This window comes from Parasteatoda tepidariorum, chromosome 9 (genome assembly GCF_982258835.1).
Source record: "Parasteatoda tepidariorum strain Cologne lab strain chromosome 9, Ptep-v5.0, whole genome shotgun sequence".
NCBI lineage: Eukaryota > Metazoa > Arthropoda > Arachnida > Araneae > Theridiidae > Parasteatoda > Parasteatoda tepidariorum.
The window spans coordinates 94,785,073-94,808,443 of record NC_141763.1 but is presented as its reverse complement, the minus strand read 5'-3'; the positions used below and the strand labels follow the sequence as shown (position 1 = coordinate 94,808,443).

The window sequence follows — 23,371 nt, the reverse complement described above, 5'->3', positions numbered from 1 at the left end:
ACAAAAGTGAAATAAAAATAACATAAAACACAATGAATAAAACAGTATGTATCTAAGGGTGGGGCAAACAAACATAGTTTTCGTATCCAAGTTGAATAAACTAGTCTACTTACCTATAAAATCACGTTAAAAAAGTTTCCGTAAAATTGAAGGATATTTAGGGGTCACTCAAATCATTTGAATTTTACTAAATGCGGATTATTTAATATTTACGACTTTTGTCGAAAATGTATTGGATATCTAAGAATGTTTGTATACTTTAAGTCCATCTATTTTCAAAACAATCTATCATTCTTTAGCCAACTTATAAATTAAACCAACTAACTGGTAATACTTTGTTTTTGTTTAAATTTGTCAAATGTGCCAACTTTTAAAGAAATATGCATCACACAAAACATGTTACTTTAGAGAAATTTCAATGATTGGAGCAGCCACGAAATATTATTCAAATTTGCCTGCTTGAACTTGATTATCTTAGGTAAGTAGACAAGTTTAATGAACAAAGGCACAAAAACTTACTTTTTGTTTACCCACCCGTATACAACTAAACAACTGTAATACGAAAAAACTATTACATTCATTACAAGAGCCAAGTTATTTAAAAAAAAAACACACACACGCACACAAATTCAAGGAATATAATGATAGGTTAAAATATTGTCCTTTTTAAAAATTTAAAACATTACACCACATGAGGAAAATGTCAAAACTGTACTTAAAATTATTTGGTAAAAACCGTTTTATAAAAAAATCAGTATTAATAGTGTAAAATGGTACTACAAGTTGAGAAAATTAAAATGTGTAAAATTATAATAACAAGTGTAGTAATAACAGAAAAAAAAAACAGGATGACAAACTACAATAAATTTTATGTTTCGTAAAAAGAAGAAAAAAAATCACACTTAAATATGGGATTTATTGCAAATTTTCAGATGTTTTTAAAGGGGGAGAGTGTGTAGGAAATAGCCCAGCTTATTACAGCATTACAAGGATAGGATTTTACCACAAGTATGAGCTTCAGAAAAAAAAATGTATTTTACCAGTATTAACAGAACTGTGTACATTCAAACAGACGTTCTGTAAAAAACTCACATTACATGAACTACAAAAATAAAGTTTCTGATAAGTATGAAAGCGGCTGTGCTTAGCCAGATGAATCCTCAGTGCACAGATATAATTATACACATTACATGAATAAGTTTACGCACCAGTATAAACAGGGCTGTGCTTAGCCAGATAAATCCTCTATATAAAAGTTTAAATACACAATTTACATGAAAAGGTTTAACAACAATACTTTTATTACATGTACTTTAAGAATCAGATTTCTCTACAGTATGAATATGGCTATGCCTAGTCAGAGAGTGTTTCTGTGAAAAACTTTTATTGCATACATTACAAGAATAAGGTTTCTCACCAGTATGAGAGTGCATGTGTGAAGTGAGTTGGCTACTCCGTGAAAAAGTCTTATTACATGTACTACAAGAATGAGGTTTCTCACCAGTATGAGAGAACATGTGTGCAGTGAGGTGGCTACTCTGTGAAAAATCCTTATTACATATACTACAAGGATAAGGTTTCTCACCAGTATGGACACGTCTGTGCACAGACAGATCACGAGTTGTTGAAAAATTCTTGTTACATGTATTACAAGAATAAGGTCTCTCACCAGTATGAATATGCATGTGCTGAGTCAGATAGCTACTAGATGAGAAACTCTTAGTACATATACTGCACGAATAAGGTTTCTCACCTGTATGAACACGTTTGTGCTCAGACAGATTACTATGAGATGAAAAATTCTTATTACATATAATACAAGAATAAGGTTTCTCACCAGTATGACAGCGCATGTGAGTATTGAGGTGGCTACTCTGTGAAAAATTCTTATTACATATACTACAAGAATAAGGTTTCTCACCAGTATGAGTGCGATTGTGTGTAGTTAGATCACACTTCTTTGAAAAACTCTTATGACATAAACTACAAGAAAAGGGTTTCCTACCAGTATGAGTGAGACTATGTGCAGTCAGATTTTTCATCTGTGAAAAACTCTTATTACATACTTTACAAGAAAAGGATTTTTCATCAACATGAACATCATGTGCAAGTAAGTTGTTGCTCATTGAGACAGATATTCTTCCACGTTGTATTATTTGTGTGTAGCAAAATTAACTTATTACACTTTCACAGGTATTGAAATTTTGGAGAATGCTTCTCTGTTGAATGAATGATGGAAATACTTATGGATTCAAAAGGATCTGAAAGCAAAAGGAAAGAAATGTTAAGTTCGGAAAAAGCCCTGAAAGCACATTGTTAATTAATGAATAATAAGTAAATATAAAAGTCTTATTAATAAGTAATAAAAATTTCTTTCTTCAACCATTCATTGTGGCAGTAAAAACAAATTTTAAGATGTTAGATATAATGTTTTCGTAGCTATTATTCGAGGTTATCTTCAAGAACCACAAAATGCGAACTTATGTATCAAATTTTAAATAGCAGAACAGGGGGGAAATGAAAAAATACGCTGTTTCATACAGCTTATTACAAAATTTAGTTAAATAGTAACTAGTATATAACTAGTATTATATAATACTAGTGACTATATAGTAATTAGTATTAGGGATGTAACGAATATTCGGCCACTATTCGGAATTCAGCACTTTTGCCGAATATTCGGCCTAGCCGAATACTGAAGTATATGCTATCATTAATTATTTAGCACCTGTGAAAGCCTTATTGTTGGCATCAAGATATTTAAAATATTACAAAAAATACATCAAGTTGTTAAATTTTTTGTAAAATATAGAAAGTTTAAAAAAGCAAATTTGTTAATATTTATTTCATTTTTAATTTAAAATTTGAAAATTATTTAATTACAAAATTAAAATTTCTAAAGTGAAACTTTTTAAAAAGTTCTTAATTTTCTGGGTTTTAATAATTTTTCTGACAAAAAAGAAAGTTTAGTAGAATACATTTAACAGTAGTAATGAGCTCTTATTTGAAATTAAATAGCATATAAATTACAAGTATAACTATACCTAAAATATGCCATTATTAATTATTTAGATTTATAAAAGCCATATTGCCCTGTTATTGGCATCAAGATATTTAAATTATTACAAAAAATAAATCAAGTTGTTGAAATTTTTTTAAATATACAAAGATTAAAGAAGCAATTTTGTTAATATTTATTTCATTTTTAATTTAAAATTTGAAAATTACTTTAGTTACAAAATTACAATCAAAAGAGAAATTTTTAAAAAGTAAGTATTCGGCCTAAAATTTGGCCGAATATTCGGTATTCGGCCCCATCACTATTCGTTACATCACTAACTAGTATAATACAGTAACTAGCTTCTGATAAATATTGTAGAGAAAATTTGGAAAATCATGCATTTTTTGTTATTTAGAACAACAATCAAAATGGGAAAGAAAAAAATCTCTTTTTAAAAAATAGAGCACTTTTACAAACACCGAATAAATATGGCACTTTCAAGAGTTTTTAAAAAACATAAATAAAAACATACACCTTTAATCACTTTTTAAAAATACTACATACTTTAAACAGGGTACAATAGTCTTCTTTAATTCCAAATTGTGTGTACATACAGTATAGTTAAAAAATAAAAATTGTTTATCAAATAAAGTTATTGGAAAGGGAAGTTTGATTGGTGAAAATGAAGGTTTTAATTTTATTAGAAACTTTTCAAATTTATTGATTAAATATGTATCAAGTATGTGGAGAAGATATTAAAATTAAAAAAAAAGAGGTGAATTGCACAAATAGAAAAATAGCAACTGATAAATGGTTTTTCTATTCCGTGTGGATAAAGTATAAAGCAAATATTTCTGTTTTAGCTATAAAATTTCAATTTTAAATGAATAGCAACACATTAAGCATAAACAAAGTAATAACTAAGCACTCATAAATAAATTATTTATTTGTCAAAAAGAAAGATTTTTTTTATCACAGAAAAATGTGAATCAAAGACGACTTTGACTACATTTATTACGAAATTTGCCACTAGAGGCAAATTTATGGCCCCCAATAAAGTTGCCTCCAGTGGCCAGTAGACATCAGATAAATTTTCCAGTTTTGCCCTTTAGGTGCAGTTATAAACCAAATTCTTAGTTAAAAATATGTCATTGTACTAATTGACGACAAATTTTAATTCAGGATAATAAGTTCATAAAATATTGTTTTTAGCAATAAGAAAACAATTAAAATTCGCAATGTGATACAACACAGAGTTTCAATTAAAATAATGCAGTTCCATTTAAAAGTAAGAATAGTTTTGATTGACTATAAATAATCAACAATAATTCAGCGATGAATTATTTGTGTAGCAATCATAAAATGATGAGAGTTTATATAGTCAAGCTAAGTAGAATTCAAGTTGCATTTAAAGTACTTTGATGAATTGTGTTTTAAAATTATAAAGTTCTAGCTAATTTCAAAGTGGTCACAGTTTTAATAAATGAAAAATTTCTTACAGCCATAATATTGAAATAAAATGTTAAAAATAGTTAAAATATTTAAAAAGTGACCGGAACTTAAATTATTGTTTAGAGTGGAGTTCTGGTTGTATTTCAAGTTGTTTGGGTAGACTTAAAATTGTCAGAGTTTTGATTTATGATAAACTCAATTTTTTGATATATGATGATATCCTTGCATTCGTCATGAAATTATTAAATATTGTCACCTGACATACAGCATTCTATTCTGAGAGGGTTTGATTACATTGTTAGAGACACAAAAGTAAGAGAATAATAACATTGTAAAAAGGCACAGTTGCATGTAGGAACTAGTAATCTCAAATGTGACAAAAATGTCCGAAATACAACAATGATGTATCTTTGCTAAGTTACAGATAACAATTCAATTTCAGCAAGAAAAATTTGTTTAGAGCTGAAATTGTAATACACCAGGCATTTGCAGTAAATAAATTCAATGAAAGGTAAATTTGACAAACTGATATGAAATCCGGCACTGACATTTACAGCTTATGTGATTTAATAAATTGTTAAATGGATACGCTGAAGGAACTGTGTTGAAAAACCTATTCGAATTTTGCATTGAAAAATTATAAAATTTGTGTGAATGATAACTTTATTTCAAGTAAATACCAAAGTGAGGATTCTTACTCACTTCAAAGGATATAGTTGAATCTTAACATCAAAAGATTGATAAAGCTTATACCAATCTTAAACTCGTTCTTGAAGAAGGTTGTATTTTTTGGAACTCTGTAAATTTGGCAAATAATTTGTGTACATTTAAACAACTTAACCCCTTCTTTCTCGCTCCCGTAAAAATGACGGGGTAAGGATTCGCCCTCTATTTCTCCAGGGGTGATTGTGAGCCCAAGTCAAAATTCCGGAAAATTTCTTGAGTTACACATACCTATACCATTTACACATATCCATGATGACCTGGAGAAGTAATTAAAATTTACAAATATGTCTTTCTTTCTTGAGTTTATGATTATAATAACTATTTACTGATAAAAAAAATAAATATTAATTATGAATATAAGCTTATAAAGTATCTGGCTCTCCCTTACAAACAAATAAACTGTGTTTTTAAGTTCCACATTTGAAAATTTGATTTCCGGAAATTCTGTGATCAATAATTTTTTGAAAGGTCTGGACCTTCGATCAACGGAAACTTCCGAATCACTGTTAGCGAAAAATCCGGAAATCCGAATTTTTTCCGGAGCACAATCGGCCCTGTTTCTCGCTCCCATGATATTGACGGGCTGGAGTGCTCAGTAATATCAAGCCAATAATAATGAACTAATACATTTCTTTTGCCTGGAAAACACTTTATTTCTCATTTACACACCAGAGTGCAGTACCAGGATATTTTTAAGGTAATTGTAGATAGTTAGTTTATTTTAAACTAGATATTAGCACTAATCAAATATATAATACCAATACAAAAGCCAAAAAAATAGGCACTTTTATGACCCTTTTCTTGAAAATAAACCAATCGTTAAGGGGTTAATTATTTTTATGTGATATGATACTATGGCGTGATTTAAGGATTTCAAAAAGTACTTCTGGACCTTTATTAGAAGCTTAGAAGTTGAATAAATTTGCAATAGACAATTAGTCAAACTTTCATTTAATGACATAGCTAAGTGAACTATTAATTGAGCGTAAAGTCAAAACGCAAATTATTTCTTCATAAAGGCAGAACTGTGTTTACTCTTAATGAATGAATATATATATGTATATTTATTGAAACAAAATGGAGGCCAACATGGGTGTTATACTTTGTACTGGAGAAATATGAGTTCTTCTCAAATTTAATTGACAATACCAAGTGAATTTCAATCTTCTTTACTGATGGAGGGAAAAAACGGTTGGGATGAACAGAGTTGCCACGTAAAAAAATGAACAAAATAGTTGCTTTTAGTAGCCTAAAACATGAAAATAATAGCCAAAAACAGGAAAATAATTGCCTAAATAAGAACGAAAATTCATCAAAAATATGACTAAAATTTTGTTAATGAATTAATTGTCATATACCATGATCCATTCAGTCAAGTTGGTAAGAAATATGATAATTTTTATACAAACGTAATTGTTTATACATATATGAAAAGTGATTACTCAAATTCGAAATTCACGCATCGTAATATCATATTAAAATTATTTTTTTTAAATCATGCGGAACTTCATAGATGAAGTCTGTGCAGATTGAACGAATTAAAAATTGAAGACTTAAATTTGCAATTCAAAATTTTCAACATTTTTTAAGGAAAAAAAAGTTTAGACTGTTCAGAAACTATCTTGTGGGATGCAGATTTTCCACTTTTGCTTAAAAAAAAAATTATAATAATCGCTAGGAGTTCAGAAAAGTCTCCAAATAGTCTCCTTTTCCTGAAAATAGTTGCTTTTTTAGCCTTTTCAGGCAAAAAAAGTTGCCATAGTCGCCTCATGCCAAAAATAGTTGCAAACAGTTGCATTTTAGTCGCCTGTGGCAACCCTGGATCAATTAATTGCCAAGTAATCGCAATACTCTTGTTGGATTGATTTGACAAATTACTAACATAATCTGTTATAGAATGCATTGGCGAAGACTATCAAAATCGTCTTTATCAGTGTGGCAACAGCGTTAGCATAGACAAAGATCCTCAGAAGTTAAATTGTTATGTCGTTAGCATGTTCTTACATTGACCGCTTAAATTAGATTTCTGATTCTTGCAAGAAACCAAAGCAATGTATGTATTAAATTGATAAGTAATATCGCAAGAAGTGTGCGAACACAGGAGGAAAGTACTTTGAAGAAATAAAATTATTGTTTCATTCTTAAAATAATCTGTAATTGACCTACTACGGTAACTTTTTGATTCCACTACATAATTATGCATAAAATCAAATTTATAAATAATAAAAGATAGTACTATTTTAAATAAATAAACAATTATGTTTTTGGTCTAGATTTGCCTTTATTTCATAACATAAAAATTAGTTTACTATACTAAGGCAAGAGAAGAGGTTTGTTTAATCTAAAATGACTTTTTTCTAATTTAACTATCTACTCTAAAAATTAATAATTGATAGCATAGCTTTTAGTGTACTCTTGATATCTTTTAGAGATAGTCAAAAAGAGCTCTCTAAACAAAATATCCCCCCTAAAGATTTCACTGTAATAAATATAACATTACGTTTCTTGATTCACATTTCTTACCGAAGCAATCAGTGAAAAACAACACTTTCTTCCTTGATGCAGGAGGGTTTATTTTTATACTATTACGCCTTGGGACCTAATTCCAAACCATTACTTCACAAAATCTGCTATAAATATAAGTATAATACATAAATACTTATCGACAATTATATAGTTTTTTTAAACTATTTAATTCATTTCATCGTGATAAAAACCAAATTTTGAATACTGATTATTTGTTGCTATCTATTGTTTGCCAAGGTTGCTATAGTTGCGGCGTGCTCTCTGCTTATAGCTCTGCGTTTCGATAGGTAAGGCTTAATTCAGGTTGGGGCTGGGTAGATAGCACAAGGTTGAAACGAACTACAGTCGAACTCGTTTATGGATGGGTGATCGTGTAAAGCTAAGGGTGGTGGCGCTAGTGGTAAAATTGCTCTTTCAGGACTTCCGGGTTACTGCTTTCCGATTTTGACGCCGCAGATTTAAAAAACGCGCCATCATGTTATTGCATCATATCTTTTGCAGTATTTCACATGTACCGAGTTCTTTCTTTCTGCCTTTAAACTTCAGCATTATCATATTAATATTATAATCATTAGAATATTTTCTAATTAGGATAACTTAAAAAGATATTTTATTCAAATGTAGCCAAATAAGGGATAAAATACAAAACATGGCAAACCTTAAGAATTATTCACAATGAGATATTAACTTTCCAAAATTTTTTTTGGCCTTACGACCTCTGAGAATCAATACATTTCTGAAAGCTCTTATGAATGGTACAATTATGTTTAGATTTGAACCCAAATTACAATAGCAAAACTGCATAGAATATTAGGCTTGTTCACACATCGCCTCGTAGTCATAACATAAGCGGAGGGATACACCGGAAATTTTCAAAATTTCTTCCGGTTTAAGAACGCTTGTTATTGTTTACATTAGACCACCCATCCTTAACGTGCTCGGATTTAACGAGAACTCAGATTTACCGAGGGAAACGAGAATATTTGGTTGGATCAATGTTAAGTCTATGGAACAGAAGTCGCTTTTAACGAGCAAGACCCGGTTTTAGCGAGCAATATTTTTCTGTCTTGCAATCTTTTTTCTCATCTTTCTAGTCTTTCTGTCTTATCTTTTTTTCAAAATGCTAAGAAATGTGCGCGAAATATAAAAAAAACGCGATTAAATTAATTAATGTAATTAAAGTAAGTAAGTATTAATTAAATTTTAAGTAAATTCAATCATTTGACCTCCCAAGCCCCCCCTCTAAGTATTATTCTCAATACAAAGTTACTTTAGTGAGTATTGATAACAAATTTAATTGCAAAGTACTTTGTTTAGATCAACCAGTAATTTGTGATTATGTCAAGCGCATCCCTAATGGTCCATGGATAAAGGAGTTGAATGAATATGGAATTTGTGTGAATGATACTGAGTACAAATTATTACTTGGAGCTGATGTGGCCGGCAAGCTTTTCACAGGCAATGTAAAATGCTTGATTGAAGGTCCTGTTGCCGTTGAGTCACATCTAGGATGGACTCTTATGGGGAAGATACCTATAAATGATATTGCTGTGACGACAAATTCTTTTTTTTCATTGCTTTTGACTGAAGCATCTGTGAATCAGCTGTGGTCATTGGATGTTTTGGGAATCACAGATCCATCTGCGAAGAAAGTGCAGGCAGAGTTGCAAAGAGCTACACAAGAGTACTTTTTGGAGACAATCAGACTAGATGTAGAAAACCGTTTTGTGGTTAGCATGCCTTGGCTGGAAGATCATCCTCCATTGCCAACCAACTATGACCTGGCGTATAAAAGATTGAATTCGACTGTCGACCGCCTTAAATCGCAGTCGATTTATAAAAAGTATGAGCAAGTTTTTAATGAATGGATGGGGGAGGGAATAATAGAAGAAGTAAAGGATAATTGTGAGGGAAATGTACACTACCTACCTCATTGCCTATGCTGTGGTTGTTTACATTAGAGTGGAGTCTGAGAATAATGTACGAGTTCAATTACTACAGGCGAGAAGTAAAGTAGCCCCTACAGGAAAAGGAGAAATTACCATAGCACGACTTGAACTTCTGGCAGCAACCATTGCATCTCGTCTTTCAACTTCAATTTTGTCTAAGGGAACTCATGATGAAGTGTTTTTTTGGTCAGATTCCACAACTGTTTTGGCCTGGATCAAAAGAAGTGAACCATGGGCCATTTTTGTTTATAATCGAGTGCGTGAAATCAGAAAGCAGACTGATGTTAACACCTGGAGACATGTTCCTGGGACGATGAACCCAGCTGATTTGCCAAGTAGAGGATGTTCTGCACAACAACTTCTGCGATTGCAATGGTCAAAGGGTCCCAGTTGGTTGCACTTACCTCAAGATTTGTGGCCTTCGTCTGAAGATGTCGTTAATGAGGAGGAAGTAAACTGTGAGAAAAGAAAAGGTGTCACAACCTCAATGATAAATTTTGAAGTGACAAAACTTTTGAGTTCTAATATTTCTGACTATCGAAAAATTGTACATACTATGGTATGGGTGAAGAGATTCCTTTTTAATTGCAAAAATGAAGAAAGAAGAAAAGGAGATCTTTCTGTTAAGGAATTAGAAGAAGCTGAGAAAACTACTGTATACTTAATACAGCAGGAGACCTTTACAGGAGTTTCAGATAAACGCCTTAAAACTCTAGATGTATTTATTGATGAGAAAAGAATCTATAGATTAAAAACAACTGTATATAAAAGAGATGATTTTGAAGAGTTTAGAACACCTGCTATTTTACCTGGAGCGAATTCTATAGTAAAACGTTTAGTACTGTTTGAACATAAGAAAAATGGACATGCTGGTGTTTCCTACACATTGAATTCTCTTAGAGAAAGATTTTGGCTACTGTGTGGTAGAAGAACAGTAAAATCTGTATTGAGATCTTGCGTCGTCTGCAAGCGTTTTTCTGCCAAATCTGTAGATCCACCAACTGCATCACCACCAGCTGATAGAGTTCAAGATGCAGCTGTTTTCCAAGTAACGAGAGTGGACTTTGCTGGTCCTGTGATTTTGAAAGACAATTCAAAGGCCTGGATATGCATTTTTACCTGTGCCGTTTATAGAGCTACGCATCTTGAATTAGTCACATCACTATCAACTGTGGCATTTTTACTGTGTTTCCATCGATTTGTTTGTAGAAGAGGAAAACCTTCGATTGTATACAGCGATAACGGAACGAATTTTACAGGGAGTGCAAAGGCATTATCTTGCATTGATTTCAAACAGGTTTTTGTTAAGGCGAGGGATCAGCAGATTACCTGGAAATTCATACCTCCTAGTGCTCCCTGGTGGGGAGGCTTCTGGGAAAGGCTTGTTGGAATGATGAAAGGTCTGCTGAAGAAAACCTTAGGTCGAGCGAGTTTAACATATGAATAAATGCAAACAGCTTTATGCAACTGTGAGGCCATTTTGAACGAGAGACCTTTGACAACTGTGTGTTCTGACGCCAGTCTTACTGCTCTTACACCTGCAGACTTCCTAAAAGAGATAAAACCTAGCTTTGTTCCGGACATCAAAACCAAAACTGATCCCAATCATCTGCGAAGGAGAATACAATACCTACAAACAATTAGAGAAGCTTTTCGAGTAAGGTTTCGTCAAGAATATTTAGGCGCCCTGTGTACTAGGCAGAAAAGGAACACCTTTCAACCATTGAAAGTAGGTGATATTGTGATCATTGGAGATGATAACAAGAAAAGGATCTTATGGCCACTCGGAAAAGTGATGGAAACAATGCCGGGTACTGATGGAGTTGTACGCCGAGTGAGAATGAAAAACTAAACAAGGAGAGCTAATCAGAGCAGTACAAAGGGTGTATCCTTTAGAAATTTCTTCCAGTGAAAGTTTACCAGTTGCTAAGTGTGAGAAATTTACTACCAATAACAGTAGAAAGGACAGTTTCTTTGAAAGATAAGAGCTTTGCAAAAATTCCCGTTGTGACTAGGAGTGGACGAGCTGTTAGAAAACCTGACAAACTATCTCTATAAAAACTCCATAGTGATTTAGAACTTTAATTTTTATTTCAAATGATCTTGTAAAGTGTCATTTTAACATAATATATACTTAGGTGGGAGGATGTGAAATATTATGTGCTTATGCGCAGCCTATTTTTTGTTCCTATTTAAAGATGGCAACGAGAAGAGTTATGGTGGTTGCCATGGTATGTTTAGAATGTAAATAATAGTTTTTTGACTAAGAGATTTGTTTTTTTCTTCTTTGGAACGGCGATGCTATAATTTTGTTGTTGAGTAAATAAATCTTCCTTTTATTAAACGTAATAGTAGAGTTTTCTTAATTATTTGATTCGAAGTCTTTTGAGTATCATTTGAGGTCATCTTTTATTGGTGTATTTTTTGACAACTGATGTTTGTGACGGAATTCGGCCAGAGACCGTATAACCTTTAGATGAATATATACCCACGCTGCTTTTGTCCAATTGTTTAAATCCGTCTGTTGCCAGAACAATGCTGCTGGTAAGGTTTCGATAGCAAAACTCTTTAAATAAGGCTCTTATCTGGGGTGGGGCTAGATTCTTGGTTTGGAATGCAAAGTTGTCTAAATGAATGACGACGTTTGGGGGAATTGGAGTAGGGGTATGGTATTTAATGATGTTATTTTGGGAGAGGTTCTTGCTAATCATCCATTTATGCATGTATGGTATAAGCGGAGCCAATTTACCTTGTGGAAGGTTGGATAGTGGGAGATTAAGGTGATGGAAGACTGGAGAATATGACTGTAGGGAGGTGTGGCGGAAGCAGAATTTAGCTGCTATCCATTTGTGACGAGAAGCTAATTTACTCACTCCCGCTTCTTTGAGAAGTAGTAGAGTGGGTGTCCATCGAGGTAGTCCTGCTGCTACCCTAAGCGCCGCGTTGTATAGGATTTGTAGGGTTCGTAAGCCTGTTACACTTGAGGAGGTAAAGATGTGGTTACCGAAGTCTAAAACACTTCTGATGCATGAGTTTACGATTTGAAGAAGATGTTCTGACTGGGCTCCCCAGCGGGTGGTGGCAATACAGTGAAGAGCGGAGAGTTTCTTTAAAATTTTTTGTTTTAGTATTCTGAAGAGGTGGTGGAAGCTCAGGTTACTGGGGAAGTGAAGCCCGAGAATTCGGAGGTTTTGAACCCACGGGATGGGCTTATTAAAGGTGTTGAGACTGAAGTTATCACCTGAGCGTCTTCTAGAAAAATTGATGACGGTTGCTTTTTTCCGGAACGATTTCGAGGCTCCAGTCCTTACACCATTCCTGAATAAGGTGGAGTGAAAATTGCATCTTATGTCTTACTTATGTAGGTGGTTTCAGCGATTGCTATAAGGTAGATGTCGTCTCCAAAAATGAGGCAAGTATGTCACCTGGGAGGATGGGATGCAGGTCTGGCACGTAAATCATGAAAAGGAATGGGGAGAGCACAGATCCTTGCGGAACGCCTCTGTTTATAGGAAAGTTGGCTGAAAGCGCTTTCCTCCATCGCACGGCTATTTTTCTTTGGTTGGTTTGTGGATGAATTTGGCTGCTCGACCAGTAATTCCGAACTTTAAGAGTTTGAGGATTAAATGTTCCTGGTTTATACTGTCATACGCAGCGTGACTGTTCAGGGAGCAGCAAATTACATACTTTTTTTCGAACCGAGCTTGGAGCCGGGGGACTTGCATTTTGAAGCTGTGAAGGCGTCGTTGAGTTCTTGTAGAGAGAATGGTTTGTTGTATTCTTGATCAGCTCCGCTGAAATCCAGTGGTAGTGGGTTTTTGTTTGGTGGCTTGGAATAGAAAGCTGCAAATGCATTTGCTTGAGACAGTGGGCTGTGAAGCTTTATGTTGTTGATCATGATTAGATTCGACGATATATTTTGGTTTTCTGGGAGGTTAATAATTGCACGGAGTATTTTTCCAATGGATTTAGTTTGACCTGCGTTGACACAAACGTCATTCCAATATTGTCTTCGGACTGAGTGTATTGTTTATCGTAGCTCAGCAGCTGTTTTTTTGTATGTGTTCCACTTATCTGGGTTGAGGGATCTGCGCGCGATTCTTAGATATTTTCGTTTCTTACCTAATAAATAGGAGCACAGACTGTTCCAATAGGGTGGGAAGAGTGGATTAATCGCTGGTCTGAAAGAGGTATGTTTCTTTATTTTTTGCTGGAAAATAGTTTGAAACTTTTGAGTTGTGAGGGTATTTTCGGTTCGAATAGTTTCTTCAAGGTCACGGGTTAGGTTCTTCCAGTGCACTCGAGTTTGCCTGTTCGAAGCGGGGTTGCTGTTTGGGGTATTAAGGGACATGCTCACAGGGGCATGATCGCTATCAAATGTGTCTGAGGACACTACGACATTCATTTTGGGAAAAAAATCAGCTGAAGTTATTGTGAGGTCTAGAAGGGAGGGTTGGCACCCTGGTTTGAAGCATGTGGGGACCTTCGTGTTTAGTAGAGAGAATTACGCTTCTAGGATCCACTCGAGGAGCCTATCCGCGTCTCTTGATGTTGTCTGAGCTCCTAACGCAGCATGGTGTGCGTTGAAATCCCCTGTTAAAATAAAATGGCTTGTTAACGTTCGTTTTAGGGATTGCAGCCAGTCCATTGAATATTGACCTTTAGGGGAATAAATATTCACTAGTAAAAATAAGAAATCAGTCGTTGTGATCTGCACCGCTAAGATTTCATTATCTGATGTTGGTAGATTTGGTATTGAAATGATTTTCGATGAAATGTTGCGGTCAACAGCGATGAGGAGTCCGCCTCCTCGACCTCTCGTTCGGTCCTGACGGAAAATTGTTTTGGACGGAACATGGAGGGAGTCTGCTGAACTTAGAAACGTTTCCTGAAGAACAATTATATGTGATTGAGAAAAAGGTTTTATTTTAAGCCAGTGAAGTTTGTTTTTAATACTTCGGCAATTCCAGGAAGTGATGTTAATTGGCATTTTGTAGACTGTACAAAAGGTAGCTAGAAAGTTGTATTGTCAATTGCAGTAAGGAAGTAGAGGTTAGCTTTTGGTTTAATTGGTCGATGATTTTGTTTGAACTTGCGAGACCTTTTGGGTTAGACCTCTATTTTGTGGTCTTGAGGTTATGCCTCGCATTGGTGCAACTGGGCCCTGCCCTTTAGTTTCTGGTCGAGATTCTGCTTCAATGTAGGTGGGTATGTTCGGTGTGGGTGACTCAGTGTCGGTCACGAAGGGAAATTCGGTTTTAGAACCGTGATCTAGGGCTTCCGCGTCTATTGTCGGGCGAAATTTCTTACGTGAAAGATTTTGGTGAGGTTGTTCGATGTCTTGTCGAGAAGTCAGAATTTCTAAGACTTTAAATATTTTGTCGAAGAGGGTGTCCTGGCGTTGAGTTAACGCCAAGAGTTTTGCGTCAAACACTGTAGCTACTTCTGCTACTGCTGTTTTGACTATTTCTTTGATATCCGCAATTTGTTCTGAACTGTCGGATTTCACCACTGATGCAAACGTTGGTTTATCTTTTTGTGATTTATATTGTCTGCGAGCTTCTGGAAACGTTAAGTGAGATTCGTTTTTGAAGCGTAAAAATCGAGCTTCCTCTAGTCCTGCTTGGCAATCAGCGTAGTCAGAGGCGTGGTTCCCTCTGCAATTGCTGCAGATCGTTGTAGGGCTGTTGCATGCAGATTTGTGATGACTTCCACTGCACTGGCTACAAATTTGAGTAGGAGCTGGGCAATTCTTTTCTAAGTGTGTGAATTTGTAACATTTATGGCACTGTCTAAGACGGTCATAAAATACTATAGGTCGGAAGCTATCATAGAAGAGTCTAAGATTCTTTGGCGTGTATGTTCCGTAACAGGTTACTAAGCAGGTTTCAGAGGGGACGATATCTCCCCTTTTTTTGGAATCGTCGAATACTGTATACTTGGATGTTGCTGTACTCTAATTCGGCTTTTAAATCACAAAGATTTAAGTCTAACGGTATATCGTGTAGAAGGAAGCGAGATGTAATGTTTTCTTGTATCACTTCTGGTTTGGTAGGTATATCAAATAGAGAATTTAGGTTGCTAAGTTCCAATGCTGTAGCTAAATCAGAGGTTTGAATAAGTAGTTTGTCCTGTCTTGTATGAGTGCATAAACTAATTTTTCTTGGGTTGCTAACAGCGTTCGTTAGAATTGTTTTTAATAGCAAAGGTTTTTTGGGAAACGAGTTTACTCCTGTTGGCGAGAAAAATAGTGCGTACGAATTAAAACCATTGTCCGTTGCGTACGTCAGTTTGTCTTGGATCGTGTCGTCTTATTCTAAGAGGATGTTAGTATTCGTTTTCACGAGACGACTGCTATATTCTGCAGCAGTTTCGTCCATTAATTCATTCTGATCCAATATTTACATTTCCAAATTATACGGAAAATTGTAACTTACAGTTTTCCTGGAAAGAAACATAAGAGTCTGTCGGAGAAGGGGGCGGTTCCTTTCCCGACAAGCGAAAACTCCCAACTCGAGACAAAACAAAAATTACGAAGTTCTTATCAGTAACCGAGGTGAAGTATCCGTTATTAGAAATATAAAGGACCTATTTTATCACAGTTCGTTGCTGTCGATTCACATCAAAACATCCAAAGATTTTTCCGCTAACACACAACCTCCTATCCTTATTGACTGTAACAAAAAAACCACATTTTGAGTACTGTTTAATTGTTGCTACAGGCGTTCGTCATGCTTTCAAGGTCTAGCCTTCATATATGTGCTTGCAGCTCTTATAGATTAAGAAGCTGCAGCAGGGGTTCTTAACTTTTTCGGTTGTTGTTCATTTACGTCGCACTAGAGCTGCACAATGTGCTATTGGCGACGGTCTGGGAAACATCCCCGAGGATGATCCGAAGACATGCCATCACAATTTTGATCCTCTGCAGAGGGGATAGCACGCGAAGTCGAGCACTTTACGGTAGAACAGTTTAGAGAGGACCAATATAACACACCCTTGGTCTCTACGCAGACTGATCCAAGTGGTCACCCACCCGCAGTCAGTGATGCTTGACTTAACGATCAGTCCACTGTGGGGCTCTACTTTTTCGGAACGAACTGTCTTACAGCAGCCACGATATCATTACGTCAACCCTACAAGTGTGTAGCGCGACGACTCCTGAAATTGGGAAGCGCCAAGGCTATTTTCACGGCAAGTTTTGACAGAATAGCTGCAGCTGAATTTTGAGCAGGATATGAGAAGTATATGATGGACGGTATTTGTTGTGTTTAACGAAGTAAGTGTATTTTAATAACAAATCTTCTGTTTGTGTTTCTTATAAATAACTTTTTATATGTTTGGAATGTACTCTAGGGCTTTGGATGACAAGTTTTTTTTCACTTGTCATTTTTTTCGTTGTCACTTGAACTGTAATATCTAAGCCTATTGTTATTGCTTACTATTCATGTGCTTATAGGGGTCAGGGATTTAATTATGTACAGGAATCTTGTAAGGTGAAATGTTTGTGCGTGATAAGACCAAAAACGTCCCTGTTAAGTGTGCAAACTGTGAAGGGGAGCAGCCTCAAACTACAACAGCTGTCCAAAATATCCTAAAGCCCAGTTTAAAGGACAGATAGTAGAGAACACTAAGAGAACCTTCTATAAGGCTCTCATGGGGCAAATAGTGCTAGTCAGAGAGCATACTATTAATGTAGATTAGGGGTGCACAACCTGCGGCCCGCGGGCCAAATGCAGCCCTTCGACTACTGAAGTGCGGCCCGCGAGAGTTTCTAAACACAATAAAAAAAATTTAAAAAATGGCAATTTTTAATCGCACTTTAAAGTCATCACGTTTTGACACAATCAATTTTAACAGATTCTTTAGTAAATGTACGTTTAACGCGCTTTCTTGAAGCCGAATTTATCGTAAATATAAATGATTTTTTTTAAACAGTTATTTCCGCTTTTCTACGTGATTTTGAAAATTCCGAATTTTTATAACGACGCGAGTTTCAGATCGCAAATTTAAATAATCACTTTTTGGGCACTTTATTTGTGACGATTTCATCTTAAATCTAAGTGATTTTTATCTTTTTTTTGCAATTCTTTCTTTTTTTTTCAAAAGTTTTTCGCGGCAGTTATTGCTATGCGTTCCCACGTATTATAAAAAATTCCAATTATTCTGTTACGACATGCAAATTTTAAATCATGCACTTGACGCGCTTTATTCCTGCTGAGTTTAGCATAAATATATTTTTTCCTAATTATTTCTATACTTTTCCTCGTGATTTTGACGATCCCGTTATTTAACTATGATGTTATTACGACACGTGATTGTTAATCACGCAATTAAATAATCACTTTTTGATACGGTATTACAGTACAGTTTTATCGTAAATCCTAGTTATTTTTCCTTTGTTTTTATTTCCACAACGAATATGATTTGGTCGAATGTGGTAATGAATTGTGATTTGATCAAAAACCAAATATTCGGCAAAAAAAGAAGAAAAAATCTATTGAACGCCGTACACTGGGAGCCAAATAGCAAAATATTTTAGCAGTATAGCAACACTGAAACTAAAATTTCAATGCTCAGAATAATATTTCCTGGAAAAACGTATTCATAAATTAACTTTAAAAAATAAGGCCAATCAAGAACGTTCTTGAAGATGTCGAAAAGCGAAACAGAGAACATAAAAATCAATCTTAATTTTTGAAATTTTTTTTTAAAGCTGAACATCTCAGTTTTTCAATTACCAGAAAAAGCCAAGAAAAAAGAATTAAGTAAACAGAAATGCTATTAAAAATTACTGCGTTATAATGAAAACGTCTAAAAAAGTTTTTTTTTTATTTAAAGGAAATAAAAAGATAGAAAAAATGTTCTTAATTTTTTAAGTGAAAATCTTATGCCGAAAATCTCAATTTAAATTTTTCTCATTGCCATAATTTTAGAAGAAAAAAAATTGCTATAAAATAAATTTTATTTGTAACTTTATTTTTGAAAAAAAATTAAGTCATAATAAAAATGCCTAAAAAAAGAAAAACAGAAGAAACAAAATTTTTCTTAGTTCCTGAAACAAAACTTTAATACTGAAAATCACACTTTTCTATGTTGCTGGTTATTTATATTACAGTAAAGGGAAAGAGTGATAATAAATTAATAGTATGAGACGTTTTGTTAAAATGCTGGGTTATAATAAAAACTGCAAAAAACGGATCCTTCTCAATTCTCAAAGTATCGAAAAAATGACAAAATTGACTTCTCTGATTATAATTTTAAAAAAAAGCAATATCTATAAAAATTCAAAAATAAAAATAAATCTGCCAAATAAAAATAAATCTGCCAAATATTTGACTGATCATTCAACCAACTGAACTTTTCACAGAAGGGCTACATACTCGTTACATCCCTCCCTAATTTAAATACAATATTATTGCAACTTGAGAAATTCATAAAATGGCGGAAAAAGTGAATTTTTAAACTGCTCACTGTTTGTAGTTTAGATTTCAATTTTTTGTTGCTTAAGTGATCTTTTTCGATAAAAAAAAGGAAAATGTTTACGATATAAAAAATCTAATAATTAATAAAATAAAATAATAAAGTACATTACAAAATAAGCATTGAATTTTATTTTGAACTATCACAGTTTTGTTTTTATTTTAGGCTTTTGTTTAAAACCTATAAATTTTCTTCAATTAAAATATTTAATTTGAATTTATATTACTTAATTACGACTAAACTTTTTCCTACTTTCATTCTGTGGGCATTGCAGTTTTTTTTTAATTTATTAGAATTTAATTCTAAAATGAGTTTTCATATTGCATGATATGATAAAAAAAAAAAATTTCTTTTCTTCAATGTTTATTTATTTTGATAAATCTATTGTTCATATGATAAAAATATAAATTTTTTTTTTGTAAAAAAAAAAAAAAAAAAAAAAAAAGTATAAGTTTTTTTTATTTTTGAATGAATTCTAATAATGGAACACTACTAAGTTATTGATATTACTAAGTTTATTAATAAAAAAAATGGAACGATAATGTTTAAATAAACATTATTACATTTGTCATTAACATGTCTAAATACATGTGCGGCCCTTCTCTCAAAAAGGTTGTGCACCCCTAATGTAGATGAAGCAAGATCTGTTATGACAGAGCTCAGAGATGTTGTTATACAATTAAAAAAAGAAGGCTTAATTGACTTGCTGAAAATCCTGAGATCCATTACTCATAATACAACTGTAAGAAAAACTCACTTCATTTGAAACGCAAACGATATAGTAAATAAGATTGAAGAGTTGGAACATTTTCTGACCAAGTATGACCCAAACGAATTCATGATTACGGAAACTCACTTAAACAAGCAGAACAATGCCAGAGTTCATAATTCTTATCGATGTGACAGAAGGTATAGAGGAGCAGTGGCGGTTCTAGTAAAGAGCAGTATTAGTCACCGTGAGTTTCACCTCTCAAACAAAACTGGTATGGAATGTTTCTATCCTATCAAATTATAACAATGAAACTATGAAAATAGTTTGGTTATATAATGCACCTACTCTTATCATTACTGAAGCTCCCAACTCATGTATCATGTTGGCAAATACATTTATGAAAACAAGTTTCTTGTTCACATATAAATTGGATCATTAAATATTGTAAATTTTCAACACAGCAAAATACAAAATTTGAGCAAAATCGATTAATCCTGAGAAGTTAGATTATAAAAGAGTAGTATATATAAAACTCAGGAACTATTCATCCAATTTCGTTCAAATTTTGGATGTTCCCATATGGAATTAGATACTTTAAAATGATCAAAAACTGTATTCCTTACAATTCAAAATTTTTCAGACTGTTATTAAATAATAAATATTTACTAAAAGTTATTTTTTCCATGGAATTATCTTTGGAATCATGCTCACAAATTTTTCAAATCCCTTAAGAAGCTCTCAAGCTGTGGCGAAATACGAAAAATAAAATTAACACTTGGAGCTCCAAACTATGGATCGCTCACCCGATCAAACTATTGGGACCATATTTCCCAGATTACGGCTACCCCTTATGTTACGGGGGTTAGAAAATCGAATCCGTTGAACAAAAGTTCTGTTTATTCAGAGAAAGTATGTTTTTGTGTCTGGTTACGTAACTTAAAATAAAATATCGTCTGCACCAATTGATCAGCATATTTGACGTCACGCCTTTGAACTATTAAGATGGAGCGCTAGAACGTGATGATCCGATTATTAAATCAAAAGTTATTCAGGGTAGTCCTCTTTTTTTCACTGTACGTTAATTTTACAAATTTACGACATCTCACAGAGGAAATTTGACTAGGAAAAACTATTCATGTTATCTACTCATGTCCACAGTTTTCCTCTAAAGATAATGCTAAACATAAAATACCGATTTTATAAACCTCTTGAATCCGGTTACTATATCGTCAGGAAGGTCTTTTCAAGATAAACCATTAAAAAAAGGAAAATTATTTATTACTTTCAAATCTAAAAATTTCATCTCGCGTTATGGAAATTGAAGAAAATCATAGATTTTTTTTTTTTATCGGCACATATACCCTCATTTCAAAAAGTCAAAATTGAAAAAATATCCAGAAATTTTTTCGTTATAAACATGGATTAAAAAAAAAAAGTTTCCTTACTCCAATATGGGCAGGACCCTTAAAAATACAGCTATATTAAGAAAAGAATTTATTTTTGAATGTTTGGCCTATTGAAACTTCTGAACAGACAGAAACAATGACAAAGAGTAGTAGCAGTTTTTTTTTTAATATTCCAAAACGAAAAGTCAGAAAAAATGAAAGCTGTTTCGCTAATTAAAAAAAAATTATTTTTAATTATTTGTCATGATAAAGAGTTTTAATTGCTACGGATTTCTAAGCTGAAAAATGCAATACCTTTGAACAAAAAAATTTCAATGAATATCTTTAACATTGGTTACAGAAAAATTATCTTCACGATTAAGAAAATATAAATCTCATAACTATTTTTTAAAAAAGAGAAAAAAGTGTAAATTAAATAAAATTAAAGTAATCTTATGTGAAATGTGTTTCAACAATTTCATCTTTGATTATTTTCGCGTCTCTTTTGGGTACCACTTAGATTACTACTCCACCTTCTTTAATTCTTCTAATACCCTTGACACCAGTTTGAAGTTCTGCTGAATTAATATGTGCTTTAAGAGATTTTTCCGTCTCTTCTGGAGTACAAACAACGGTCGGACGCTGTAGGAGGACCCCACTTTATGGGCCCCATCTTGTACGTTGCTCTCTGCGATTTCCGCATATGATTTTTGCGCTTTCCTGAATTATTTGCTTTAAGGCGATCTGCGCTAAATCTTCGAGTCCTTTCGTGTAGACCCAAGACCTCATTTTGCCTGTTAACAAGATCGTCATACGCGAGGAGGAATTTTAAAAAGACAGAAATATTTCTCATTGCTTTTCCTTGATGAGCCATTTTTATTAATGTTAGTTTATTTCAACTAAAAATATACATTAAAGTATGAATTGCTTTAAAAATCAAATGCTGGTTTGATCACAGACAGAGACAATAGAAATGTATAAGGTTTTAAATGAAAAGTTTTTAGGGAAATAACGTTTAAAAATTGTCTTAAATTATCTCTTATTTTTTATTGTTCACTTCCAAAATATTTTATTTAATTATTATTAGAAGATGATTTTAAGTCCTTCCATTTTTATTTGAATTCCTTTTAAATTTTTCCGCCGCCCAACTACACAAAAATAAAATAAATTATTTTTTAACTCTAAATTTTCGACTTCAATGAAATCAACAAAAAACAACAACAAAAGAACGCATGTTTTAGATAATGAAGTTAAACCAGAACGAAACAAAATAGGTCGCCTAAAGAAAAAAAATATTATTAAAAAGGAATAACCTATACACGATTACCCTTTATAAATAAAATCCTTTCATTTCAAAGAATAATAAGAGAAAAAGGCATTTCATAAAAAAGATCATTTCAGAAGCATTTTAATTCAGCAAAAAGAATAAATCCTTGAGAGAAGCTTAATCAAAAGCAAAATATTAAGTACTGTAAAACGGTCTTTGCAACAAAATAATAAAGTTTCAAATAGTTGCAGGGCCTGCTTCCCCTGTGAAATTCTAGGGGGGCCCCCAAATGACTGAAATTAAGGGCCCGTTTTCGTACTTTTTGCAACAAAAAAAATAATAATAAAAGAAATAAGATTGGAGGAAAATTTTATATAGGGTTGTAGCTGTTGTGAAGTTTATTTCAATACGTGGGCTCGCATGTTTTGGCGACAATGAAACCTTTGCATAATTGAACTGTTAAGCTCCTTCGATACGTTTTTAGCTGATCACATAAGAAACACTGGAAATAAACGCAAAGGTAGTGTGGTCTTCAACAACTGTGACAGAGTTTATCAACATCATGTCTAATAGGGTTTTGCAAGAAGCTGAGGTTAAAGAAGCGAAATATTTTGGCCTGATTGTTGATTCAACTCCTGATATTTCCCATGTTGATCAACTAGCTATAGTTTTGCGATACGTTGATAAAGATGCTGAACCTGTGGAACGGTTTTTAAAATTTGTAGTTATCCATGGCCATAGCGCTCAGCCCCTACAGAAAGTAATTGTAGATTTTCTTGAAAACATACAGATTGAATTGAAGTATTGCAGAGGACAATAATCTGATAATGCCAGTAATATGTCAGGAAAATATTCTGGTCTTCAAGCGTGTTT

At 33.4% G+C, this 23,371-nt stretch overlaps 3 protein-coding genes across 3 annotated transcripts in view; 2 read left to right on the top strand and 1 right to left on the bottom strand.

The window, feature by feature from the left end:
* The window catches only part of LOC147804352 (uncharacterized), a 45,287-nt gene extending 37,190 nt beyond the window's left edge, over positions 1–8,097 (bottom strand). Inside the window, exons 1-2 of the mRNA XM_087151542.1 lie at positions 7,703–8,097; positions 2,006–2,261 (exon numbers count right to left, since the gene is read on the bottom strand). The gene's annotated coding sequence lies outside the window, so the exon portion shown is untranslated. The remainder of the gene's footprint in view (positions 1–2,005; positions 2,262–7,702) is intronic.
* On the top strand, positions 2,234–11,101 carry LOC147804351 (uncharacterized). Its single transcript, XM_087151541.1, has 3 exons — positions 2,234–2,315; positions 9,023–9,621; positions 9,707–11,101. Exons 1-3 carry the CDS (start codon positions 2,234–2,236, stop codon positions 11,099–11,101), a joined length of 2,076 nt encoding a protein of 691 aa, XP_087007667.1.
* Positions 11,102–16,906: 5,805 nt separating this feature from the next.
* LOC107437051 (ATP-binding cassette sub-family C member 10) overlaps positions 16,907–23,371 on the top strand; it is a 92,622-nt gene continuing 86,157 nt past the window's right edge. The window contains exon 1 of the mRNA XM_087152392.1: positions 16,907–16,930. The gene's annotated coding sequence lies outside the window, so the exon portion shown is untranslated. The remainder of the gene's footprint in view (positions 16,931–23,371) is intronic.